The sequence below is a fragment of the Taeniopygia guttata genome, chromosome 1A, assembly GCF_048771995.1.
Source record: "Taeniopygia guttata chromosome 1A, bTaeGut7.mat, whole genome shotgun sequence".
Lineage (NCBI taxonomy): Eukaryota > Metazoa > Chordata > Aves > Passeriformes > Estrildidae > Taeniopygia > Taeniopygia guttata.
Genome location: NC_133025.1, coordinates 56438583 through 56461314, shown reverse-complemented (window position 1 = coordinate 56461314; position 22732 = coordinate 56438583). Strand labels below are relative to the sequence as shown.

Below are 22732 nucleotides of genomic sequence, written 5' to 3'. Positions count from 1 at the left end.
ATTCTTTTTCTCTTATTTGTATTTTACTTCCACTGCTAGGTCCTGAATTTCACATTGCACAGCAGCTGGAAATTAGAGAGTAACACCTGGTGGATAGATAGAGAAATAAATGTCACATCTTTGAGCACAGGCTTTATTATTACCATGTACATAACAATCTGCAATTGCCCTTCAAATGGGAACACTGAGAAAACACTAAATACTCAATCAGGTGCCATTAGTGATTCTGCAAGATAAGGAAGGCCATTCCAGAAAGAGGGAACAGATTCAGGATGAGGCATACACAGCAGGTGTTGGTTTCTCCAGAGAGGCTGTATTAGCACACTACTCCTATACTCCATCCCCTCTGGCAGAGAGAGAGTAGGCACCACCACAAGAATAGTGACAGAGCTCCTAAGCGTATTGGCTAGATGGAGCAAAGCATGAATAAAAAGTGGCTCTGCCAATTCATGGAGGATGAGCACAAAGCTTTAAGATTATCTATAGCTGCAGAAATACTCCAGGCATAGGACTCTCCCTCTCCTTTTCCATGTTGAGACTTTATAACTTCATCTGCTAAGGAAATAAACAAAAGTATCTTATTAGCACAAGGTTGGTTAACTGAAAGTACAAATAAACCATGAGAATCAGGAGGGGCTACCACAGCCAGTCTTTTCCATTATTGGGCATACTGCAGGCACTTTGGGAGGCATGAGATAGCACAGAGCTGAGGCACCTGAGCTGGCTGCACTGCTCCAGCCAGGCATCTCCTAGGACAAGAAAGAGCAATGCAGATGTTTTTGTGCAAAGGGCACACGGTGATGGAGAGCTGCAGTCTGTTAACAGTGGTGATGGCTGTACCCTGTCACTGTGCCTGTCACTACAAACATCAGCAGCTGTGCTTCTGGAGTGTGATACACACCACACGAGCAACCTGACAGAACACATAGAGCATTACTTAGCTGTTCTCTTGAGATACTCCTGCAGTATTCCCACATACAGTGTTGGAATAATGAATGTTACAGATCTGCCAGGGCCTTCAGTAACTGCGCTATTAAGGTGAAAGATAAAATTTTAAGCCATTTTAATTTAGGATGGTATTTAGTCCTTCCACCTGCCTGCTAGGACTGTGGAGAATGCAGCAAAAACATTCCTTGGGAGGATATAAGGGGCAGCACTGCAACACAACATTGCTCCAGACTGTACTGTACCAGAGATGCACTCCAGACAGCAAAACGTTTCATAACCCATACAACCAATGCAGCAAGATGAATATACACCCACTCCAGGAAGCTATTCCCTTCTGCAAAAGGAGGCACAAACTCTTACATAAATAGATTATGGTAAGAGCATTACCACAGTTTTGGCTCTGTTAATATAAAGGGATAGCCCATGCATTAAACAGGAAATGGACAAGAGAAAAATAGGGAAAGAGAGGAAGGAAGGAAAAAAGGTTTTACAAAACCCAGCTGTAGCTTCAAAGTAAGGAAAAGGCTGAGTAAAAATGGATACTAAGTCATTATGGTTAGCTGAAAAACCTGGAGAATTCTCAAGCACAGCATTTTTTTGTTTATATAACCTCTTAGATTTTTACAGGAAAAACACAACTGGCAATGTAACTGAAATATAAATGACATAAGAATATGGTTAGTTACTATAAAACAAGAACATTTTCATTAATGTAGAGATCAAAACTTTTTCAGTGCTGTACCACAAAAAAGAATCCATAGAGTGGCTTTGGTCTTTCTTGCATCTGTTTTCAAACATATTTATTTTTTTAAACAAAGAGTCTCAAAAAACAGGATCTTTGTGAAGAAATTTGTGAACCTACTTGTCAACAAAGTAGCCTAGCTTTTTTTCCAAAGGCAAGTAATAACTGTAACTGGTTGCTTAGACTTGTCTATTCTGCATCTCAGCATATGGCTGTCAGGAAAAAACACATCAATATTTGCAATATTTTTCACTGATATAGCATTCTCCATCTGAGATTCTCAAGGCTCTCCATAACTGTAGAAAATTATTGGATACTGGATGGAAAAATGAAGGCATAGAAAATGATGGCTGAGCCAATGGAGACTCCCTGAGGCACTCTGAGTGTGACTGTCATTGCTTGTTGCTCACCACCAGTGAATAAGGCAAAATCCAATAGAATAAGGAATTTACTGTCCTTGCCCTTTTAGTTATAAGGAGATACATTGGTATAGTCAAAATATTTCTCAAAATATCAAACTATATAAACTATAGACTACATAAATTATATATAAATTAGAACAAGGATACATAACCAAATGAGGGGTTTTATGTAATTTTGGGGATTTTTGGAAGTTTTTTGATTGGTTGGGGGGCTTTCAGATTTTGGGTTGTTTTTTTATCTTCTGATGCTTATAGGACAACCAGTATAGCTGTGACCAGCCTACACAAAACCAGGACCACACTGTTCTGAAAATGTATATCTCAGGGTGTAACCCCAAGTGTTACCTCAGCAGTTCCCATTTGATTACAATACTGAGTGGACTATGAACATAAATTTCTCATCATTGTTTTCAAATGGACCAATATTAAATCCCCTATGTATAATCTGTATATTTAATTTGGATATTCTGAACTTAAAAACTTTTGGTTTGATTAAAGCAGATTGATTCCATATCTTGTAATCAAAACCTCTGTTTTCTAGAACAATGATGGCTTACAGTACACATGCAGACTATACACACTGCAGAGTTCCAGACAGTGCTTAATACACTCAAACTATGAAACTCTTTCAAAAATAGCCAGCAGTCAATGTCTCTCCCATTAGCAAAATCTTGCCACCATGAAAGAAAGGGTCTCAGAAAATTAAGAGTAAGGAAACCATAACACATGATGAAGTACATAGCTCATGAGTAGAAAACTGCAGATCTAGCAAGCAAGAGATGCTGAGGCAGCTTCCTTGAAACGTTTAGACATTTTCTTGTTTTTTGCCCCTACTTCTGGTATCACCCAACCTCTCCAGTCCTTCTTTCACCCAACATATAAATTAGACATATTTATGTTCTCTTTCCAAACGCAACTTTCACACAAACACCTTTTCTGAATTAGGCTAAAAATACATGCATAGGTGTAATATTTTTTCCTCAATGGCCACCATTTCCACAAAAGACAGAATTTTACTATCCAATTCTTCCATAAAGAGTTGGGAATTCCCAGTTTTCTAAGTGCTTGTAAAATTCTAGAACGTCACTTAGTGTTACTCTAGGCAACTGAGAAAATGCAATAATAATTTATTTTCATTTAGCTGAAATAAATCACATTGTTTTCACTTTCAGTAGTCAGTTGTTTATTGCTTTAACAACGAATACTGTGAGGGAAATGATGTTGTTACATTTCCTCTTTGTTAGTATCAGCTCCTAATGCATCCAACTCTCATCTGCTCACTAGCAGAAGATTTCACCTTTGTCAGCACTGCAAAGCCCAAGCTGTTGTGGAAAAAACCCAAACTGCAACCTGTTCAGCCTCTGGCCCCATCAGCAAAGCTTGGGGCTAAGTTCTCCCGATTGTGATGCTCAGCCATCCTGAACAGCCCCCTGCTTCGGAACAGAGATGTGTTGATACAGCCAACAAGGCACGGTTCAATACCCTGATACTTAACCCTTCATTTCAAACGTTTCCTTGAAGGCAATTCCAGCCTCCAAAAGAAGTCATCCCTTGCAAGGCTACAGCACTTCCCAGGGTAAAAGAGACACAGACACGTTGGATTGAGTCCATTAGAAGATGACCACGCTGATAAACTGACTTCAACAACTGACATGTGACAAAAGCTCAAAGGACTTGGCTCATTCAGCCCTGAGATGACAAGGTTAAGGTAGGTGAAGATAGCCATAAGATCCCCCTAGCTCATAAGACTACAGAGAGAAGATAGAGCCAAATACTCTTGAAGAGGTAGATATAGGATAAGAAGCATGAAATAAACAGTTACAGCAATGAAACTGGGACTGGAAAGAAGAACTTTGTTTTGTGAAAGTAGTCAAGCATCAGAATACACTACCAGAAAAACTTGTGTTTTCATCACACTTCAAGATATTCAGAACTTGACTGGTTGCCCTGAGCAGCCATATCTAAACTAGCCCTGGTTTAAGCAGGGATTACATCAGGTATAACCTCCAGGGGCTCCTTCCAACCTAAATTATTCTGTATTTCTGCAATTTTATGACTTTGACTTAGAGAAATAACAAAGATCATTAAAAAAAATACTTACTTGAACTCCTATTTCCTATGACTTGATCTTGAATAGATAGCTAAAGCTATAGAAATAAAAGGCAACTTGTATTGTGTGAAGGTGCAAAGATTTTAGCTTGCTTTAGTCACAGAAACAGAATAATGTAACAGCAACTTACATGCACACTCTTATAAATGAAAGACACAGTATATCACATGTTGCAGTTAAGACAGTTAAAACACACACAGTATTACAGCACAATTTCAGAAGGCTTTAAGCATTTTTCCAAACAGAGTAACACCATACCTCATCAGAAAGCTTCAGGCATCAACCCATACAGAGCAACACCATATCACTTCAGAAGGCTGCAAGCATCAGCCAGCCTTCCTCTTCAGCCCAACCTTTTATACCCCTGACCTTACCTGCAGTGCACCTGTGTGCCCTCTGTTCCCTTTGGTGGTTGGTCAGTACACCTGGGCACTCCATGGCTCATCACCTTCAGTATGATTCACCTGCTTTTCACAGCTGTAGCCTACTGGGGATGAGGCTTTGCTGCAGCCCCACTCCCAATTACCACAAACTGTGTGCCTACACCAGCACTTAGATGTGAAATAAGCAATTAAAACTATAATAATGAAAGAAAGGAAACCTACAGCCAAAAGAGATTTGTACTCTGTGTTAATCAATAAATAAGTCCAGCCCGGTAATGTATTATGGGTCAAACTTCCAAACTATTATTCATCTTCTGATTTGGCTGAAAGCATTTGTCAACACTGAATCATCCCTTGGTTTAGTCTTCAGAGCCAGCCCCTTGTTTAGCAATTGCTAATTGTGTTTACTATACAGTGCCCAAGAAAAAGGCATTTCTATTCTGTGGGAACACAGATTTCCACTTCCTCACCCCCAAAGGCTGGGCCCAAGTGAATGTCTGAGGCCCAGCCTCACTGGGATTCAGGAACAAGCACCAAAGAACTGGTGCTGTGTGTCTGACCTTGTGTGCGTCCCCTCCTGCTTCAAGTCCAGCAATGAATACAGTCAATAATTGTTGGGTTTCCCTGTCTGCAAGCCTCGCTTGACCTTGGGAAACAAAAAAAATAACTCTTCTTTACCTTTCCTTTCCACTCCCTCTTCCTTCAGTATAAACATGCTAATAAACAGAAAGAAAATCAATTGTTCAATTTTCACCTGTCATTTCTAGATCTCTTGTGTCAGTTTCATAACTTTATCTGGGCTGCTATCTGGCCCCTTTATTATTTTCTCCTCAACAGACTGAGTTCTATATGATGGTATTTTATTTTACTGCTTGGCTGCTGTTGCTGAACTAACAGCTGTTGTGTATGAATTGTTCAGAATTACACAAAGGGAATATATCAAGTATGAGATCAAACTTGTGTTTTTAAATCAAACCTGCAATGGGACCAATATGTGTTCAAGTCTCCTTCTTGGATTTTTATGTTGTTTGTTCTTTGGGTTTTGTTGGCTTGGTTTGTTTTTTTAGGTGGATAGCTGAATTAATTAGATTATCTTTTATTCTAGACTGTTTGTGTACTATATTTATGATTCATACAAGCGGATACATTATAGAATACCAACAGTGTATAATGGACTGCAACAATGAATTCCAATTTATTTATTAAAACAGATTGTGACTCTATAGCAGTAAGGTAGGACTTCAAAACAGAGCTTAACCGATAAGCAGAAAGTTGCATTCTATCTCAAAGGGAGTAACTGGGGCAGAAAAGGCACAGTTCATTAATCTAGCAGCCTCTCTACACTTTAACTCATTATCACAGAATCATAGAATGGTTTGGGTTGGAAGGACTTTAAAGATATATCTAGCTCCAAGCCCTGTGCCATGAACAGGGACAACTTAAATTAGACCACATCGCTTCAAGTCCTATCCAGTTTGGTCCTGACATTTCCAGGGATGGGGCACCTGTTAACTTCCTTAGGCAACCCATTCCAGTGCCTCACAACCCTCACAGTAAGGGAATATTCGTAACCTGTGTGTTTTCATCCTGTCTCCAGCCACCTGGAGTTCAAGGGAAGCCTGGATGTGCACTCGGTGCCATGGTCTGGCAGACATGGTGGTGCTGGGTCTCAAGTCAGGCTGGATGATCTCAGAGGCCTTTTCCAACCAAACTATTCTGTGGTTCAGACTGGCTACAGGCACTGCAGAGCAGCTCCAGCTCCAGGGGTGTTTGGGATGCTGTTTGCCAGGGGGGATTAGGCAGAGCTGCTGCCTGTTGGCAGACAAGCCTGAGTCACAAAACAGGCTGCAGGTTCCATACGCAAAACATGTGGCTTCGTTAAACAGATGCAACCGCTGAGTGCCAACATATTAATTAACCACCACATCCTTCCTTTCATGTCTCCCCGCTGCTGCTTGGGAAGCATTACGATAATTACCCGCAGCTCATAGCCTCGGGGTTTGCAGAGCAGCTATTCTGACACGTGGTTCCCGCAGCGGGACCGGACTGTGAGGGCGGGTCCCGCGTCCCGGCGGGTCCGGCACGGCTCGGCACGGCTCGGTCCCGGCGGGTCCGGCACGGCTCGGCACGGCTCGGTCCCGGCGGTCCGGCACGGCTCGGCACGGCTCGGCACGGCTCGGTCCCGGCCCAGGCCGCGTCTCCACGGCAACCGCGGGGCCCGGGCGGGGCCGCGGGGCTCAGAGCGCATGCGCGGCCCTCACCGCCCGCGGTATCCGGGGCAACGCGGGGACGCCGGCGGCGCGCGCATGCGCCCTGCGCCCCGTGTGCCGCCGTCCCGCGTGGGCGTCGCGGCGGAGGGGCGCCGGGCGCGGACACCGGAAGCGGAAGCGCGACCGCGCGCGAGTGCAGCCGCTCCTCGGCCCGGCGGGACCGCCCGCGCTGCCTCGTGCCCGGCCCCGCCCCGCCCCGCGCGCCTTCCCGCGCTGCCCCGAGCCCGGCCCCGCCCCGCCCCGCGCGCCTTCCCGCGCTGCCCCGAGCCCGGCCCCGCCCCGCGCGCCTTCCCGCGCTGCCCCGAGCCCGGCCCGGCCCCGCCCGGCACCGGGGAGGGGCTCCCGCCGCCCGCGCCGCCGCCCGCGCTCCCGGCTGCCGCCGCCGGCCCCTCGCCGCCTCGCCCGCCCGCGTCCCCCGCCCGGCGGCCGCGATGTCCGACAAGGAGTTCATGTGGGCCCTCAAAAACGGAGACTTGGATGAGGTGAAGGACTACGTGGCCAAGGTAGGAGGAGGAGGAGGGATGGGTGGATGGATGTGCGCGCAGCCCCCGGGATGGGGCCTGGGCGGGTACGGGCGCTCCGCGGCCGTGGGCTGAGCTCCGTGCGGAGCTGAGCGCCCCCTCCCCCTCCACGGGGCCTCTGGGTTCCTCGGCTTCCTCCTGTTCCGCTGCCCCGGCCGCCCCGCCGCCGGAGTTAGTCCGTGTCACTGCGGGAAACTTAATGGATTGGCAGCCGGGATCGCGGTCCCGCCTCGCTGGTCTTGTGTGGATTGGTGGCCTCGGTTTGGTTATCGCTCCACTCTGTGCCTCGGGGCTCATCCTTAATAGGGTGATGCTAAGCTACCGGGTGTGCTGGGGCTTAATGCATTAACCTTCTGGGAAGTGTGTTGGTACCTAGTTAGGGCGAGTGCTGCGGGAACAGCGGACACCTGTGTGATGGCGGAACAGTCATCAGGTACATGGCACGATTTGAAAGCTTCATTCTGTCCTCATTTGCCTTCTCTTGTCACTGAGGTTTGTGGGAAAAGTACACAAGGGCGGCATTCTGCTTCAGTGAATCCTTACTGTTCAGGAATATTGTCTGGGAACTGTTGCATCAGAGCAGAGGTGTACATCTAATTTACCTTTAATTATTTAGCTCTCCAAACAAGTTAACGATTGTCTTTGCGAGCTGACACATGCTGACACAACTTGCCGTGATGATTTAAATTCTTTCTACTCCAGTTGTCAACTTTCAAACTCGTAGTGGTCCTGGCAAAAAGAAAACTGTGCAAGTACTTCCAGCTGCTTTAGTGCAAAGTCCAACAGCTTAGCCTGAATAGTCTTCTCTGACAGCTCCAGCTAAGCTTCTGGACTTTGCATCAAAGTGGCTGTGCACTCACATGCTCTGCCTATAAAGTTCTAGAGGAAATAACTGGGAATAATGCAATTATCCCACTTCAGCTGTTTGCTAAGGGTTGTGTACCTGTGTCTGTGTAACAAAGTTGGGTAATACATTGGTATGTCTAATATCTTCTCAGATTTGGAGACTTGCAGAGTGTGTCAGCAGCATATTTGGATTTTTTCAACAGCTTTTAAATTGTTTTCATGTCTAGAAAATTCACTGTGTGCTAGTAATTATTATATCCTTGTGTATCTTTTGCTGAGGCAAAAGCTTTAACACTTTGGCAGTGTCTTGGTTCAGTTTCTAGCTACAGGTTCACTGCAGTGCTAATTAGAAAGCTTTTTTGGTGTTTCCACTCTTCCTGAGTGGCACTGAAACTCGTGTAGCAAATTTATGTGATTTATGTGATCACACTTCATCTGCTTCAGTGCTGAGTCAAATACTTGGTTCCATCTACTTGAAAGAGGCTTGAGCCAGCTTGGATGCTGCTGTAGTAAAGAGGCTGAAGGCTATCATCTAACTGCACTAATGAGTCAGAAATCCTTAAAAGAGAGATACTCACTGGGGTTAGATGATTAATGTAAAAGGAGCCTGCAATCCTTGAGCACTCTTACACTGTAGAACTGCTTCTATTATGGAAGCTGAATAAACTCTGGGTGGTTTCTGTTGGTTTGTGATCTAATCTTATTCATACTTTTCTCACATTTGCAACTATGTGTTGTGTCTTCAGTTGTTAAACAACCTACAAGCAGTTAAATGTTTTCAGTCCTTTTTGTTTCTTTGACAGACTAGTGGGCTAGTAAACTCTTAGGCTGGTTTTCCTATGGAAACAAAACTTATATAAGCAGATTTTGGCTGATCCTCGTCCTTCTGAGTGGTTTGTAAATTTTTCTGTCTAATTTTTAAGTTTTACAGAGGTGCAGGTAGGTGGGTTTTGGTAAGGTAAATGAAATAGAGAGGGTGCCTTCAGGGGAGAAAAGAGTACAAGAATGAGTTTCTGTTTTACTGGCCAAGAGGAAATGCACGTTGAGGAGGGGCAAGAGAAGTCCGTAAGTCACATGAATGTAGGAGAAGCCTCAGCTGGAACTTCACATTCTCAGTTCTGAGATTAATGAAATATGTGAAGGCAAATCATGCTTTGGTAGTTATAGTTCTCAGGAAAGTATCTGTTCTGTGCTCTATGTTCTTTCTGACTTTGTTCCTTATCAGTTATGTGGCTTCTGCTCCCTGCTGCTTTCCTGCTCTAAGTATGATTTAATGTTCAGGAATTTTACTTATATAAACTTTGCAGTGGCAGAAATTTCCTCTCCCTGTAATAGGGGAGGCAGTCATATATCTTACAGTCTGCATCTTCATAAAATTCTTCCCTGTCTGTCTTCCTGAAACTTTTGTTTCTTGTTCTAGTCTTGTTTCCTCATTATTTGTTTGGAAACAATACAGCCTTTAACAGTGATCTTGCAATTATCACATGAAGGGTTTGACCTCTGATTTTGTTTCATATCTGAATGGCAGTGCTTGAAAAATGTTAACTAGGTGGGCCTGGGTGCTCTAAAAAAAAAAAATAAAATAAATGGATGTTATCAGTGGGACTGTAGGAGCTGAACTCCCGTAGTTAGACTGGACTTTTCTTCACTTGTGTGTAATAAGCTGTGGAGGTTCTGTCTGTGGAGTCATAAGTATCTCTCTCTCTCTCTTTTTTTTTTTTTTTTTTTTAATCTGAAGTTTGGCTAGTAAGTAGCAAGAAGAATGTGAATATTCTGAATATTCCTGCCACTTCAACAGTTCCTGGACAAAGAAAGGATACAGAAACAGAAGCAAGGGTCTCCATTTGCATTATATGTTTTTCTACACAGGGATTTTGCATTCTCCTGAAGGTACTTTCTTCAGGAAAAAGACTTTCCACAGAAAGAGTAATTCTGAGGGGTGGCAATGAAATGGACAATGCCAAATGATACTGCTCTGTTGCTTAGCAAAAAAGATCTCAGTGTTGCCAGTCAGCATTTGAAAGATACTGGTGGCTCCTATTTGATGAAAATATGAAAGATTATTTTTATAGTTTGAATAGTCTTGTAAGACTTCTTTTTGTATGTAAGAGACATCATATTAGTGTCTACATTTCTCAACTTGCAACAGTGTCAACTTTATGGTAAATGTAAATTTCACCTGGAATACTGTATCTAGTGTGTTAAGCCAGCAAGTACAATGTCAGCTATTTTTATGATGACTAGATTAAAAAGTCTATCTTTGTTCTTTGATCTCTTCCTTTTAAAAATAGCTAGCATATGTTAGCTTCAGAGATGCCTACAGGAATCTAAGGGATTGAAGGAATTCTTCACTCTTCCCACGTACATCCACTCAAATTTTTAAAATTCCTCAGGAAAGTAGAAACTTCCATGGGAACAACTGAATCAAATGTGCAGTTTAATGGGTGAGTGGGACCCACAAAACTGAAAGAAATTTACCTCCCTCAAGGTAGGGAGTGGGTTAAAAAGTACTAGTTAGAAGATGAGCAAGTTGTATTAAGCCTACAGAATTTCTTAATATGAATGGGGTTTGCTCTTTTTCCTTTTCTTTAGCTTTCATCCTAGAGGAATTAGATAAACTGTGCAGTTGCTTCGAAAGGACTTCTCTATTAGCATGTGCACATAGCATTTCCACTCAGCAGTAGATTTCTGAGGTGAAGTACAATTTCTTTTATTCAATAGGCATAAAGTTTTTGACAAGATAAACTTAGATTTGTAGGAGAGGCTTCAATAAATGTTTGTTCTGAGGTAATTTCATCTCCCACAGCTTAACTGAGAATTCCTTACTTTCATGAGCTGATTTAATCCCTTACATCGTTTCCTAAACCTACTGCTGCTTACACTTAAGTTTGGCAAATCAACTAACCTAATACCATAAGAAGATAGGACAGGCAACCAAACCAGAAGCACCAGATTTTTACTGCTCAGAGGACTGGGAGGTTGAAGTTATGGTAGGCTGTAAAATGGATATTTGTAGAAAGTGGCTTAGTAGGCATTTCTGGTGTGGAGTCTTGGCTTTTTAAACAACGAAACAAACAAAACCAGATTGCTGGAGGACCTCTAATAACTCATCTAGACAACAGCGACCACCTGTGTGTTCTTGACAAAACTGATGCTGCAGTCTTGCAGTTCTTTGGGATATAATGGATTTTGAATACGTCTTGAGAAATGCATAAAACTTGACTACTGTTGAGCTAACTACAGAGGCTGAAATAAAAAAAAAATGTCTAGAAGTAATTTTTGAACTACAAGCAGCAGTCAGGACTACAGTTAAGTGTTGTGAAAAAAAAGAGACTTAAATATATTAAAAAGAAAAAAGATTACCATGGAGTAATAAATAGCTTTTAATTCTTGGGAGTAACTCTGTTCTTTTCAGTGTCCATTCCAATGACTTTTACACCTTCATTTACAAACTAAATGAAAATCAGTGCTTAAATGGTTGCTATATATGAATGGATTACTTGATTTGCAGATAAAACATATAATGGATACATTGAAATTCCCCTTGTCTCATCCTGCTGAAGTGCACATTATTATTATGGCTACATTGATACCTGAATTGCCTCTGGTCAGGTAACAGGTTTCCTGCTCCTGAGTGACAGCCTGGAAGCCTGTCTGGATTACAGTGCAGGGCAGCCATACCTCACCAGCTTGTCCAGGGGCATATCAGAGCTAGCCCTGACCTGGGAGCTGCTGGACTGAGCTTATTCCCTCGGGGGCCTCTTGGATATCTCGGTGTTTTGACTGCCCAGTGTTATGCCAGCACTTTTACTATGAAGGTTTGTCTTCATCTGCAGATTCTAGGAGTTCTGTTATTTTCCACTTGATTACTGTTGAGTCTGCTAAAGTGTGATTCCTAAAGATAATTTTGTTTTACTGCGGAGTTGTAATTAAACTTGGTGTTCAATTTACATTTTGCAAATTTTAATATGATGACCTAAATCCTTCTTCTATGGAACAAGAGAATTGTTTGCTACTATAAGCTGCCTTTAGCAGGTTCCGTATTCATGGTGGAGTTACTCTTAACCAAAATCCCAGGAATGTACTAGAAAAACTTTCAGAAAAACACAGCATGACTGCCACTTCTTAGTAGTCTGCACAATGAAAAGAAATGAATGAGGTTGTTGAAAACCACCTCTTCAGGAATGGGTATTAATTTCTCCAGTCTGATCCAAGAGAGTCTGAGGACATGTGGCAAAGAATTATTCAAAGATATTAATAGTTTGTGCATCAGTTCTTAAGCAGTTTATAGGAGCAGCATGGAGTAACAAACTTGCCTGCAAACCTGGCATTGCAGTGGAACATGTGACTCACTGACTGAATTAACATCCCAGGATTCTCAAATCTCTACTTTTTTTTTGTGAAGGTACAGATAGAACTGATTTTTCAGCCATTTCAATTTGAAATGTAAATAGAGTACATTCCAGCTGTGATCATTTGAATGATCATGAATCTGGAACTGCTAAATGTAATATTTTCTTTGGATGTTGATGTCAGGCTAGTGATTTTGTTCATTGAGTTTGTGTCTGTGCAATGAAAATCTGGGTGGCTTTAACATTGATCATAATTGATTCATAATTGACCTTTCTGTGCTTGAAAACCCCAAGTTAAGTACTTCCTTACTTGATTCTGTCTGGGCTGTTCTTACCATGCTGATTTGTCTTGTGCCTAATTGGCATTTGCTGCAAAAAGTAGAGTTATTAAGACTAGATAATAAAATATTAAATTTATTTTTCTTTTTGCTGATGTGCTAAATTGAAATCAAATTTTATCTCCGAAATATATCCTGTTTTGTCCAAGTTTGTTGTATACAGCATATGCATTCCTAAGTATGGCAGTCAAAGTTGGGAATAGGTTATGAATAACAAGCAGAGAATTTGGTGCTGTGAGGAAAGTATTTAATTCTACTACTGCTCTTCTTCCTGCTCTCCCTTATTCTAACCACAGTCTTCCTTCTTGTATCAGTTTTATCTTTAATAAATCCTTGTTTTTCAAGCCTAGCTCAGTTAGTTAATTTTGACTTCAACAGAAGGCTTACTGGAGATGAGCTAAACGTTCTAAAACTCCAAGAGAACACTTCTGCAGTGGTATGGATCTGTATCCATTTGGAATAATGTGGAAGGTTGTGTTAGATGTGGAGATGATGCAGTGAATGTTGATGTGGGTACAATGGCATTGGTGACTCATGCAGGCCACATAAGTAAAAAATACTGAATGAGTGGATCTTGCAGCAGTGTCAAAATGCATAAATAAGGATTCCTTTGGGTAGTTATCAGTAGACCAAACAACTTCTATGTGGTTTTGCTGAAGGCTCATAGGCTCAGCTGGTAATATATCAGGATTTGAAGGTCAAATATTCTACTAAAGTTCAAGGAGAACATTGTGGACTGAGGGTTCTCATGTCCAAGAATTTTTATGTCTGATGAAAGGTCAAAAAGAAAATTTAGGAAAGATACAGAAAACCAGGGGATGTATATGATTGTATTGCTGAAGTCATGGGGATACAGTTTTATGTGAAGCATCAGCTGAATTTGGCATGTTTTTTATGGTTTCATATTTATGCTTGTTTGAACTTCTGAATAGGTGTCCACACAAAAGTGTGAGCAAGGTTACTTCTTTCTACCTAATTTTCCCACTTCTCAAGTTGAAGATTTGTGTTAAATTATCCCTAATTTTTCACCCCCTCCACAGCAAAATGAATGTTGAATTTCCCAGTCCAATTTTGTGGAAAGAAGCAGTTGTCATTTCCATAGACAGGTCTATTGCTAGGACAAAAGCATGAGCTGGAATTACTAAGTGCCAGTAACTGACCAGTTGGTTATACAACAGTTGTTTTTCTTACAAGCTGCAGTTTCAGCAGTTTTGAACAATTAGATGTTTTTCTGCTTTGGCTCATTATGAGGAGGAGTAGGTACAAATCAGTACAGCTCATATTAAAGTGAGTTTAACACTTTTATTGGATGCTGGGTAGGAGATTGACTTCTTTTTACAGTATACTGGTGTTAAAGCCTTTGTTGATTGTGACCAGTGATGGCAAATTCTACAGTCAGAGGCCACAGATGGGGAAAGAAACAATACTTTCATTTAAATGGTTAAGGAACTGCTATCTGTAGTGTTGCTATTTTGATTTGGAATGTAATCAGTACTAATAAGTGCTATTGAACAAGCTACAGTATTTTTCTTAATTCTCTGTTTGATTGGAATGTACTTCTGTGTGTTTTGTGTGGGTTTTTTTGTTTGGGGTTGGTTTTTTTCCCTTTTTAATAAAGACTAGGGTAGCAAATAATTAGTTTTCCCAAAAGTAACTGAAATCCTGATGAGGGAGAGTAGGAAGGGAAAGAAAAATATGGTCTTGAAAACTCATAATGCACATGAATATGGCTTTGAAGTAGCTTGAGGGTGTTGGGATTTGGTGCTTTTAGCACTTTGCCCATTTTTACAGTCTTTATTAGTATTTCTTATGCAGTGTGATTCTGTAGCTCAGTTCAGATACATTATTTGCCAAGGGCATGGCATTCCTTCAAAGAAAGAATTTTTGTGTCTTTCTTGCTGCACCAAGAATTCAAATATGGTCTGCAATTTAGTCTTTACTTACAGACATTGCTGCCTTCCTCAGTGGTTACAGGCCAGAAGGGAAATGGTGAAACCTTTTTACTTAGCCTTCAGCTAGCTTTGGAAATCAAAGAGAGTAATTGCATGCTGTGGCTAATGAGCGGAGAAGACCAAAACATTACTAGATAGGTGTTCTGGAGATTGCCCTGTCACACTTCCAGCCAAAGTGCAGAGAATGTTCTGAGTCAGTTCATACAACAAAACTGTGTGCTCAATGTTTCTGATGAGCTAAGATCAAGTCTTGATAATTCTTGTTGAATGACTGACTCTTGAGTTTCCCAAACTCTGGTCATTTATGAACTTGCTTTTTAACACACTTGTGACCTATAAATTAATGATTAGCTTCAAGCAGGAAAGATGAGCTGTTAGGCCATTTGAGACAATAGCTAGAGAGCTGTCCATAGAGCAGTTACCATCAGCATCTCTCATTTAAACTGATATGTTAATTACACTATGAAAGCAAATACCATAGGCAATAAATGTTTAAAAAGTATTTTACTGTTTGTTCAAAAATACTTCCAGTGCTCGATTGAGGTAACACAACTGAAAGTGGAAGATTTCAAGTCTAATAAGAAAGAGGTTGGGAGAGTTGCTCTGAGGTGAGATCTGCACTTCTGTCTATGCCCTGTATTAAGAAAAACCAAACAAACTCATAAAAAAACTCACATAATCCTTTGTACTCAAGTGAGGCATTTGTGAGAATCTTTATTTCTTGGATTGCCAACTTCTCAATAACTTCAGTAATAGTGTTAACTGTTTCTTGACTAAACTAATGGATATTTAGCATAGTTTAAAAACCTTGAATTTGGCTTGTGATAAAAACAATTATTTAAATTTATCTTGGGCGTAATGGCAGTAAATATAATTACTTTCAAAATAGGGTCCTCTAATTAGAGTATAACATGAGATACAGTTTAGTTCCATTTCTGTGTCAAGTTAGTAGACTGTATTTACTAAAGCATTTTGAGCAGTAATTCCTGGGGAAAATAGCTTGACTTTTGTAGGTGAATTATTTCAAACTTAAAAGTGTAATACCAATATTTATAAGTTTTAAGGAAAGTATTACACTGAAGCTGAATATTCCAAGTATGTGTAATTGGTTTAGGGAGCCATTCAGTAGTTGTTAATGCCTATGTTTTTAAGTATATACTGCTTAGAAAGCAGCATTTATTTTATGGATGTAAAAATAGCTGCTCTGATCAAGTTTTTTGCTTCCGTGTTTTGTTTTTGCATGATTCCAATCGCCAAATGCTTCATCGTGTTAACAAAATTCTGCATTAAGACACAAAACTTGTAGAGCTCATTAATGCTGCTTTTGACATTTTGTATCTTTTTATACATTGCTGAATGAAGAAAATGTAAATTCACTGTGCACAGGAAAGTAACGCCTGTTAATCTTGTAGGAAAACCTATTTAGAAGCTAAGCTTCATTGCTTTAGATTTGATAGAACACTTGATTTTGCCTTGGACATATCTTTTGTTCAGTTTCTGGAGAAGTAATTCCTGCTTATGGTGCTAAGCCCCAATTAAAGCACATAAATTCAGGGAATTTTTAACCATAGCAATAGTCTTTGGGAGACACACTCATCTTCCTGTTTATTTTCTCATATCTTCCTGATACAGTACAACCTGAGCTTTGAGAATTCACACTTATTATTGTTTCAGGGGTTTTTTACTTATTGTGTCTTTAGATCATGCAGAGACTTCAAAATATCAAACTGGCATCTATTGAAACTGAAACCCAGTAACTGGCATCGTGTGTTTGCCTCAAAGGAAAACATCCACTTCCTGTTCATTCCTTGGACAACATGTACTGAGCAGTTTAATGCAGAATTTGGTGTGGGGTTCTTCCAGAAACTGAAAGTGTTTTAATTGGCATTTAACAACTCAATGCAGAGTGCATGGCAATGGCTGAGATCCTTTGCTCAGCTGCTTAAATTTTGGAGCAATTTCTGACATGTTAAACTTGAGGAAAAAAAAATCATTTTTTCAGGAGCAGGTGTTGTTTTGTAGATTTTTCTGTTTTCACCCTGTCATCTGTTGTCAATTTGCTGATGGTCAATTACTGACACAGAATTAATGCTCTGATTCCTGGTTTATGTATGGTTGATGGCTCTTATTTAGGAATCATCTGGCACCCATGTGAGCTGGAATATTTTATGCTTAGTATACTTTTAAAATAGGTATCATGCAAATCACATAATCCAAAATGCACTGGTAAAACATAGAGTCTGGCCAATCACTTCTGCAGTAAAAAATCCAACCCTTTTAGGCGAGCTCATCAGTGTTACCTATGAAAATGGACACTGTGTTGTGTTCAATAGATGCAGTGCTTAACATAATTCTTCAGAGTGAGCATTAGGTTTATGTCAACTTAAGGTATAAAGGCATTAGTTTGATTTGAAATTCTTTAGAATTAATGGTTGAAGGCTTTTATTGATGGTTGTGCCCCCTGTATCAGGGCTGACAGGTGAGTCCTGATGCTGTAACTAAAGCATTTTAATTCTGAATTCTAACACTCTTTCTAAGCAGAGACAGTTTGGAAAGCATCTGATCATTGACTGTTTCAGATTGTGATCCAGAATATTTCCTGCACTAGCATTCATCCGTTAAAGACGTAATCTGAACAGAGAGTAATGATACCTTTGTCTGCAGCAGATTATTCCGTCAGAACTGCTTGCTGCCATTATTCTGAGCTGTTGCCTAACTAAGAAACGAACAAATGGAAGTTTTGGACCAAACTTACAAATGGAAATTAATAGGAACTAAGAGAAGCTTCACAACTGGGCCCTTCATTCCTGTTTCATCCCTTGCTAGTGCAAGTAGTGAGTGGGTTACATTATTTCTCACTCAAACCTTATACAGGTTAAGCATTTTGAGGGGGGAAGAACAGCTGTTTTCAATAACACATGTTTGGCACATCTTTGAAGATGGGATTGCATCATGAGCTTCTAGAAGCTGTAGCTAGGAAACAGTTGGTTCATTACTGTTCTATAGAACAACTCATGTATCAGGTTTGTTTGTCTCCGAAAATGCTGATACAACTGAGGCACAGATGGCTCTGTAGTTCAGTTTATTTAGCAGTTGTTTCTGGAATTGTATTCGTTTGACTGAGACAAAGGACTTCAGATTGCATTTGATTATGGTGGATAAGCTAAATACTTGTTTACCACCAACAAAACCTGAAAAGTATGCTTGTTAAGCACCTTTTTCTTGGCTTAAGCCAGAATAAGTGGAATAAGTGTAGCAGCACTTTAAAAGTTTTTCAGAGTACTTTAGATATGATGTCAACACAGACAAAATTAATCATCAGGTTCATAATTAATTTCCTTAACTTTTATAGACCAAGTATTGGTGTTACTATTAGCAATTAAGGCTTTTCCTAAAGTAGAGGACTGCAGAGTAGATATCCATTTTTCACATGGACATCTGCATCTGTCTGTTCTGGTTGTAGAACTTGTTGCAAAATGCCAGCTGGAGAGACACATGCTATCCTCGAAACAGAAACCCCCTTTTTGATAAACTGATGAGGGTTTTTCAGGGGGAATGTTGTGCTGAAATTCTTTGAGTAGCCTTTTTTAAAATATTTTTTAAAATGAAAGCTCTGTTGGATATTGCAGGACAAACTAATAGCAAATACTAGAAGTGAATCCAGTAAAATAATTAAAATTTGATACTCATGTCTTCAGCTTCTTCCATGGGGATTTAACTTTCTGTATTCAAGTTCCCTTCTCAACATCTGTTAACTTGGATTTGGCTTTTGATCACTATCTCTACAGGATTTCTTGTGGATGTTTTTGCTATTTCTGTTTGTTTCAGTAAGATGTGATAAGGGGGAGGTGTAAAATCAGCTTGTCCCATATATTTCCCAGAGCGTGCAGGGTAGAAAGAAGACATCTGGGAGAAAATTCCTTTTTGCTTCAGGTTACAAAATTTAGAGGACAGGGAATAAAACACCCAGAGGAGTTTAAAAGATGTTATTAAATATCTCTCAGGGTAAACACAAAAATAATCAGTAGGAAGGCTTAGCTAATGCAGTCACTCTCGGCTGTTACACAAAAACCAACAAACTTTTAGGTTTTCTGAAATTCTCCAAGTGCAAAGTGGTTATCCCACACAATAAATCTAGGTCATTTGCTTCAGTTCATTTGTCTTCAGACAACTGAAGTCCACTCGGGCTGCAGTTGGAAAACTCCTGGAATGGTTGGAATATGAACTGTGCTGAACCACTGAGCAGCAATAGCAGTTGTCTCTGTGCAGGCTGGTGGAGGCCGGGTTACACTGATTTTTTTGGGTGGACTGAAAGTAAGTAATTTTTGAGAATATAGGAGATTCACATAAAAATTCAGATCTGGCACACAAAATTTTTGCAGTTGCCGTTGGAAACTACCTACTTACAGTGAGTTGATTTCATTGGCTCTGGCAGGAATCTTATTGCAAGTTTTTAACTGAATAAATCAGCTTCAAAATCATAAACAATTCACAGCTTACAGCATTAATCTTTTTACTTCCCTTTCTGCTCTTTGGCTTAACCAAGACTTTGAGTTATTAGTTATTTCACCAGGTTCTACTCTTGCTCTTGGTTGGAATATTTTGGGACTATTAGTGAAACATGGTCATTTTTCTTGTGAATCAGAAGATAGAGACAAGAAAACTTGAGACTAAATAAACTTGCTGGACTGAAATGATAAAATACTGTTGCTTCTTCTTAGGCATGCTGTACTGTTTTAAAAGTTTTTTCAATAAAACAGGTTGAGTGGAAATGTGAAATTTATCTTTTCCATCTGCTCTGCCCAGTTCTTAGGTCTGCAATCCCTGAGGCATCATATGTCAAGAGTTTTTTTCCATTTATAGGAAAAAAAATGTACAGAAGTTTAAATTATATGTTGCACTGACTTGTTTTGAGCTGGTCACTTGTATTGTATTGTTCTTGCTAGTTAACAGATGGGAATGTGAAAACAGCACACTGGACTAGTGTTATGATGAAATATACAAAAACTTGCATAAATTGTTTCCTTGTCGAAAGTGCTGGACTGGTGGTTCAGTTACCTTCAGATTTGCATTAAGGCAGATGATGTGAGGGTCTGTCGTGGCAATGTAAAGCTGCATCAATTCCTGTCACAGATGGAAAAATTTAACCTCTCTACCCAGCTAAAGTTGCTTCAGGCTGGTGCTCATTTCATTTACCATAACAAAGTATTTAAAGGAAGTTTTATAACCAGCTTGGAAGAAATTAATTTATTTTCTCTGCTAGTCAAAGGTGTTTAGAGTACTGTTAATTTTACACTTGAAAACAAGAATTTTTTTTAGATACACCACAAAATGGAGTCAGTAAGTCATACCTAATGTCTTTTCCTATTGGCAATCTCCAGGAACCTGTGAAAGTGCTAGCATGGATTTTGGTTGGCTAAATCAGTTTGTCTTGGCAAGAATGAAAACTGCTTCATCAAAGTCAGTGCTGCTTTTTAGACTCTGAAACTTCTGAGCTGTTGGAATGTTCTGGGATCACTGAAGTGAAGGCCTAAAGGGCAGACCAGGTGACTATTTTTTGTAGCAAGCTACATTGTTAAGACCTGGTATTCTACAATGCTGTCAGATTTCTTCAACATGTTTTATAAAAACGAATCTCTTGGGTGTGTGGGTATATTTCGTTCCAGTTTGCAGTTAAGGTTGGCAGCGTGTGAATTGGTGCTTTAGGTTAGAACAGGGTTTACAGAATGGAACCTATACAGAATCATTACAGAGGCAGACTGAGGAGCAGGAAAGCATTCTTGTTCAGATCATATGGGAAATCTAGTACTTCTGCACATAAGCCCAAGGATTAATTTTATCAATAGTGATAAAATTCCAATAGTCAGAAAACTGGGGTAGTAGCAGTTGAGTCTTCATTGGTAAAACTCAGCCTACTGTGTTGGCTTTTTGTGTTTGAACTCATAATCAATTTTAGTTCTTCTCAAGTCTTCAAAGTTAATTGAAAAACAGATCCTGTTCTGTGCTTGAACAGCTGATTTATGGAAGAAGAATTCAGAGGAGAAAAGCTATATAAAGTTCTGTTCTCTGTTTCTATGATGAAAGTGTTCTGTTTCTGTGATTTTGTGTTATTTCATAGAATCATAGAATGGTTTGGGTTGGAAAGAACTTAAAACATCATTTAGCTCCATCCTCCCTGGCCCTGAAAACTTCAAGGAATGGGGCATCCACAGCCTCTCTGGGCCACCTGTTCTAGTGCCTCACCACCCTCTCAGTAAAAAATTTCTTCCTAGTATCTCATCTAAATGTTTCCCAGAGCTGAACACAGCACTCCAGGTGAGTGAAGAGGGGTAAAATTGACCTGCTGGCCCTGTGGCTTTGGGTGCAGTCCATGGTAGATTTGGCTCTCAGAGCTGCAAGCATCCTTTGTTGAGATGTGTCAAAGCTTCTCATCCACCAACACCCCAAGTCCTTCTCCCCAGCTAGGACAGCTCTTGATCCATTCTCTGCCCAGACTGTACCTGTGCTTAGCTGTAATTGAGCTGCTTGAATACAAATAAGATATTAGTGCAACCTTTCTAAAGTGGAGAAGCTCAAGATCCTGCAGGGGCCTTTCTTTAGAACTTGTAACTCTTACATGAGAGCAGGAGAAATGCTGAGTGTTTTTCAATACTGCAGCTTGCGTCCTGGGTCACCTATTTTGAGGAATTTATAGCAAATAGAGTTACTGAGAAGGGGAAAGCAAAATGGTTCACTGGAAGGAATCTAGAAACATTGTACAAGAGATGGAGGAGGTATGGCAGCTGAAGTGAAGTTGAAGTTAGGAATCTGAAAGGCATAGGAAGATCTGTACCAACTGCTTATGGAGCAAAGGACCTATTGAAAAAATTATAAAAGCTTTTCTACCTCTGGTTTTTATTGGTAGGTGAAGGATGTACAAGTTAGTGCCATTAGAATTGTGATAGCTTGGGGTTTTTTGGGTTTTGTTGTTAGATTTTTTTGGGTTTTCTTTTTAGGAAGATAAAGGGAAGATTTTATAACTATCTTTCCGTACAAAGGGCAGGATATAGAGAAGTTTGCTTAGTTGTGCACAGTGAAAGAGACAACAGTTCCAGTTAAAATGCAAGAAGTTCTGGTGAGGTGTAAGAGAAAAAACTCTTCCCTGTGAAGATGATCAAACCATGGAAAGGACTTATGCCTGGAGAACTTTTGTAATCCTCAGTCTTTGGAGGTCTGTGGAACTCAGCTGAGCAGCCTGAGCTGATTGTACCTACTTTGAGCAAACGTTAGACTCCATAACCTCCAAAGTTCCCTTTTAGCCTTGAAAAGTAATGGCATGAGTCACTAGACTGACACGCTTGTAGAATTAAACTCTCCTTATATTTTTAGATTATTAGTCAGATTTCAGGAAGTGTGGTATTTAAGTTTTCCCTAATACCACCAGTGTTTCTGACCCACAGATTAACTATATAAAAAACATCATCTTGTTTTTACTGTTTGAGTGAGGACAGAAGTTTGTGCTTGGCTTTTACAATATTTTTAAGCTCACAGTTGTTTTAGAAATTGTAGAATGATTGACTTTGTATGTAGAAAATGGGTGTTTTTTCAGTTGTTTCTGCTGTATTGTTTTTAGGGATGCTCAGTCAAGGTGTTTACATCTTCAGAGCTACAGAGGTAACTTTTGGTTAGATGAGCCCCAGAGCTGCCATGTGGCAGCAGTAAACACTTGAAAACTCTATGAACATACAGCTGAAACACAGGTTAAACAGTGAAGTACTTTGGCTTAAGCCCTTAAAATATGACCATTTTGAGAATTTTAGTAGAATGGCAAAAATAACTTAATGTATTTTCTTCTTCAGAGTACTTACT

The 22732-nt window shown here is 40.3% G+C and overlaps 2 protein-coding genes and 1 non-coding gene across 4 annotated transcripts in view; 2 read left to right on the top strand and 1 right to left on the bottom strand.

Annotated features, from left to right (window-relative positions):
• Nucleotides 1-4563, bottom strand: part of CHRM2 (cholinergic receptor muscarinic 2) — a 368137-nt gene extending 363574 nt beyond the window's left edge. For both annotated transcript variants that reach the window (XM_072923532.1, XM_072923533.1), the window contains exon 1: nt 4481-4563. The gene's annotated coding sequence lies outside the window, so the exon portion shown is untranslated. The remainder of the gene's footprint in view (nt 1-4480) is intronic.
• A 2561-nt stretch (nt 4564-7124) lies between these two features.
• The window catches only part of MTPN (myotrophin), a 30821-nt gene continuing 15213 nt past the window's right edge, over nt 7125-22732 (top strand). The window contains exon 1 of the mRNA XM_002200067.6: nt 7125-7378. Coding sequence (XP_002200103.1) covers nt 7307-7378 — 72 coding nt within the window. The 5' untranslated portion in view covers nt 7125-7306. The remainder of the gene's footprint in view (nt 7379-22732) is intronic.
• On the top strand, nt 8143-8258 carry MIR2955 (microRNA mir-2955). Its single transcript, NR_048951.1, is given in 1 exon segment — nt 8143-8258. It is a non-coding gene; the product is annotated as a microRNA mir-2955 (primary transcript).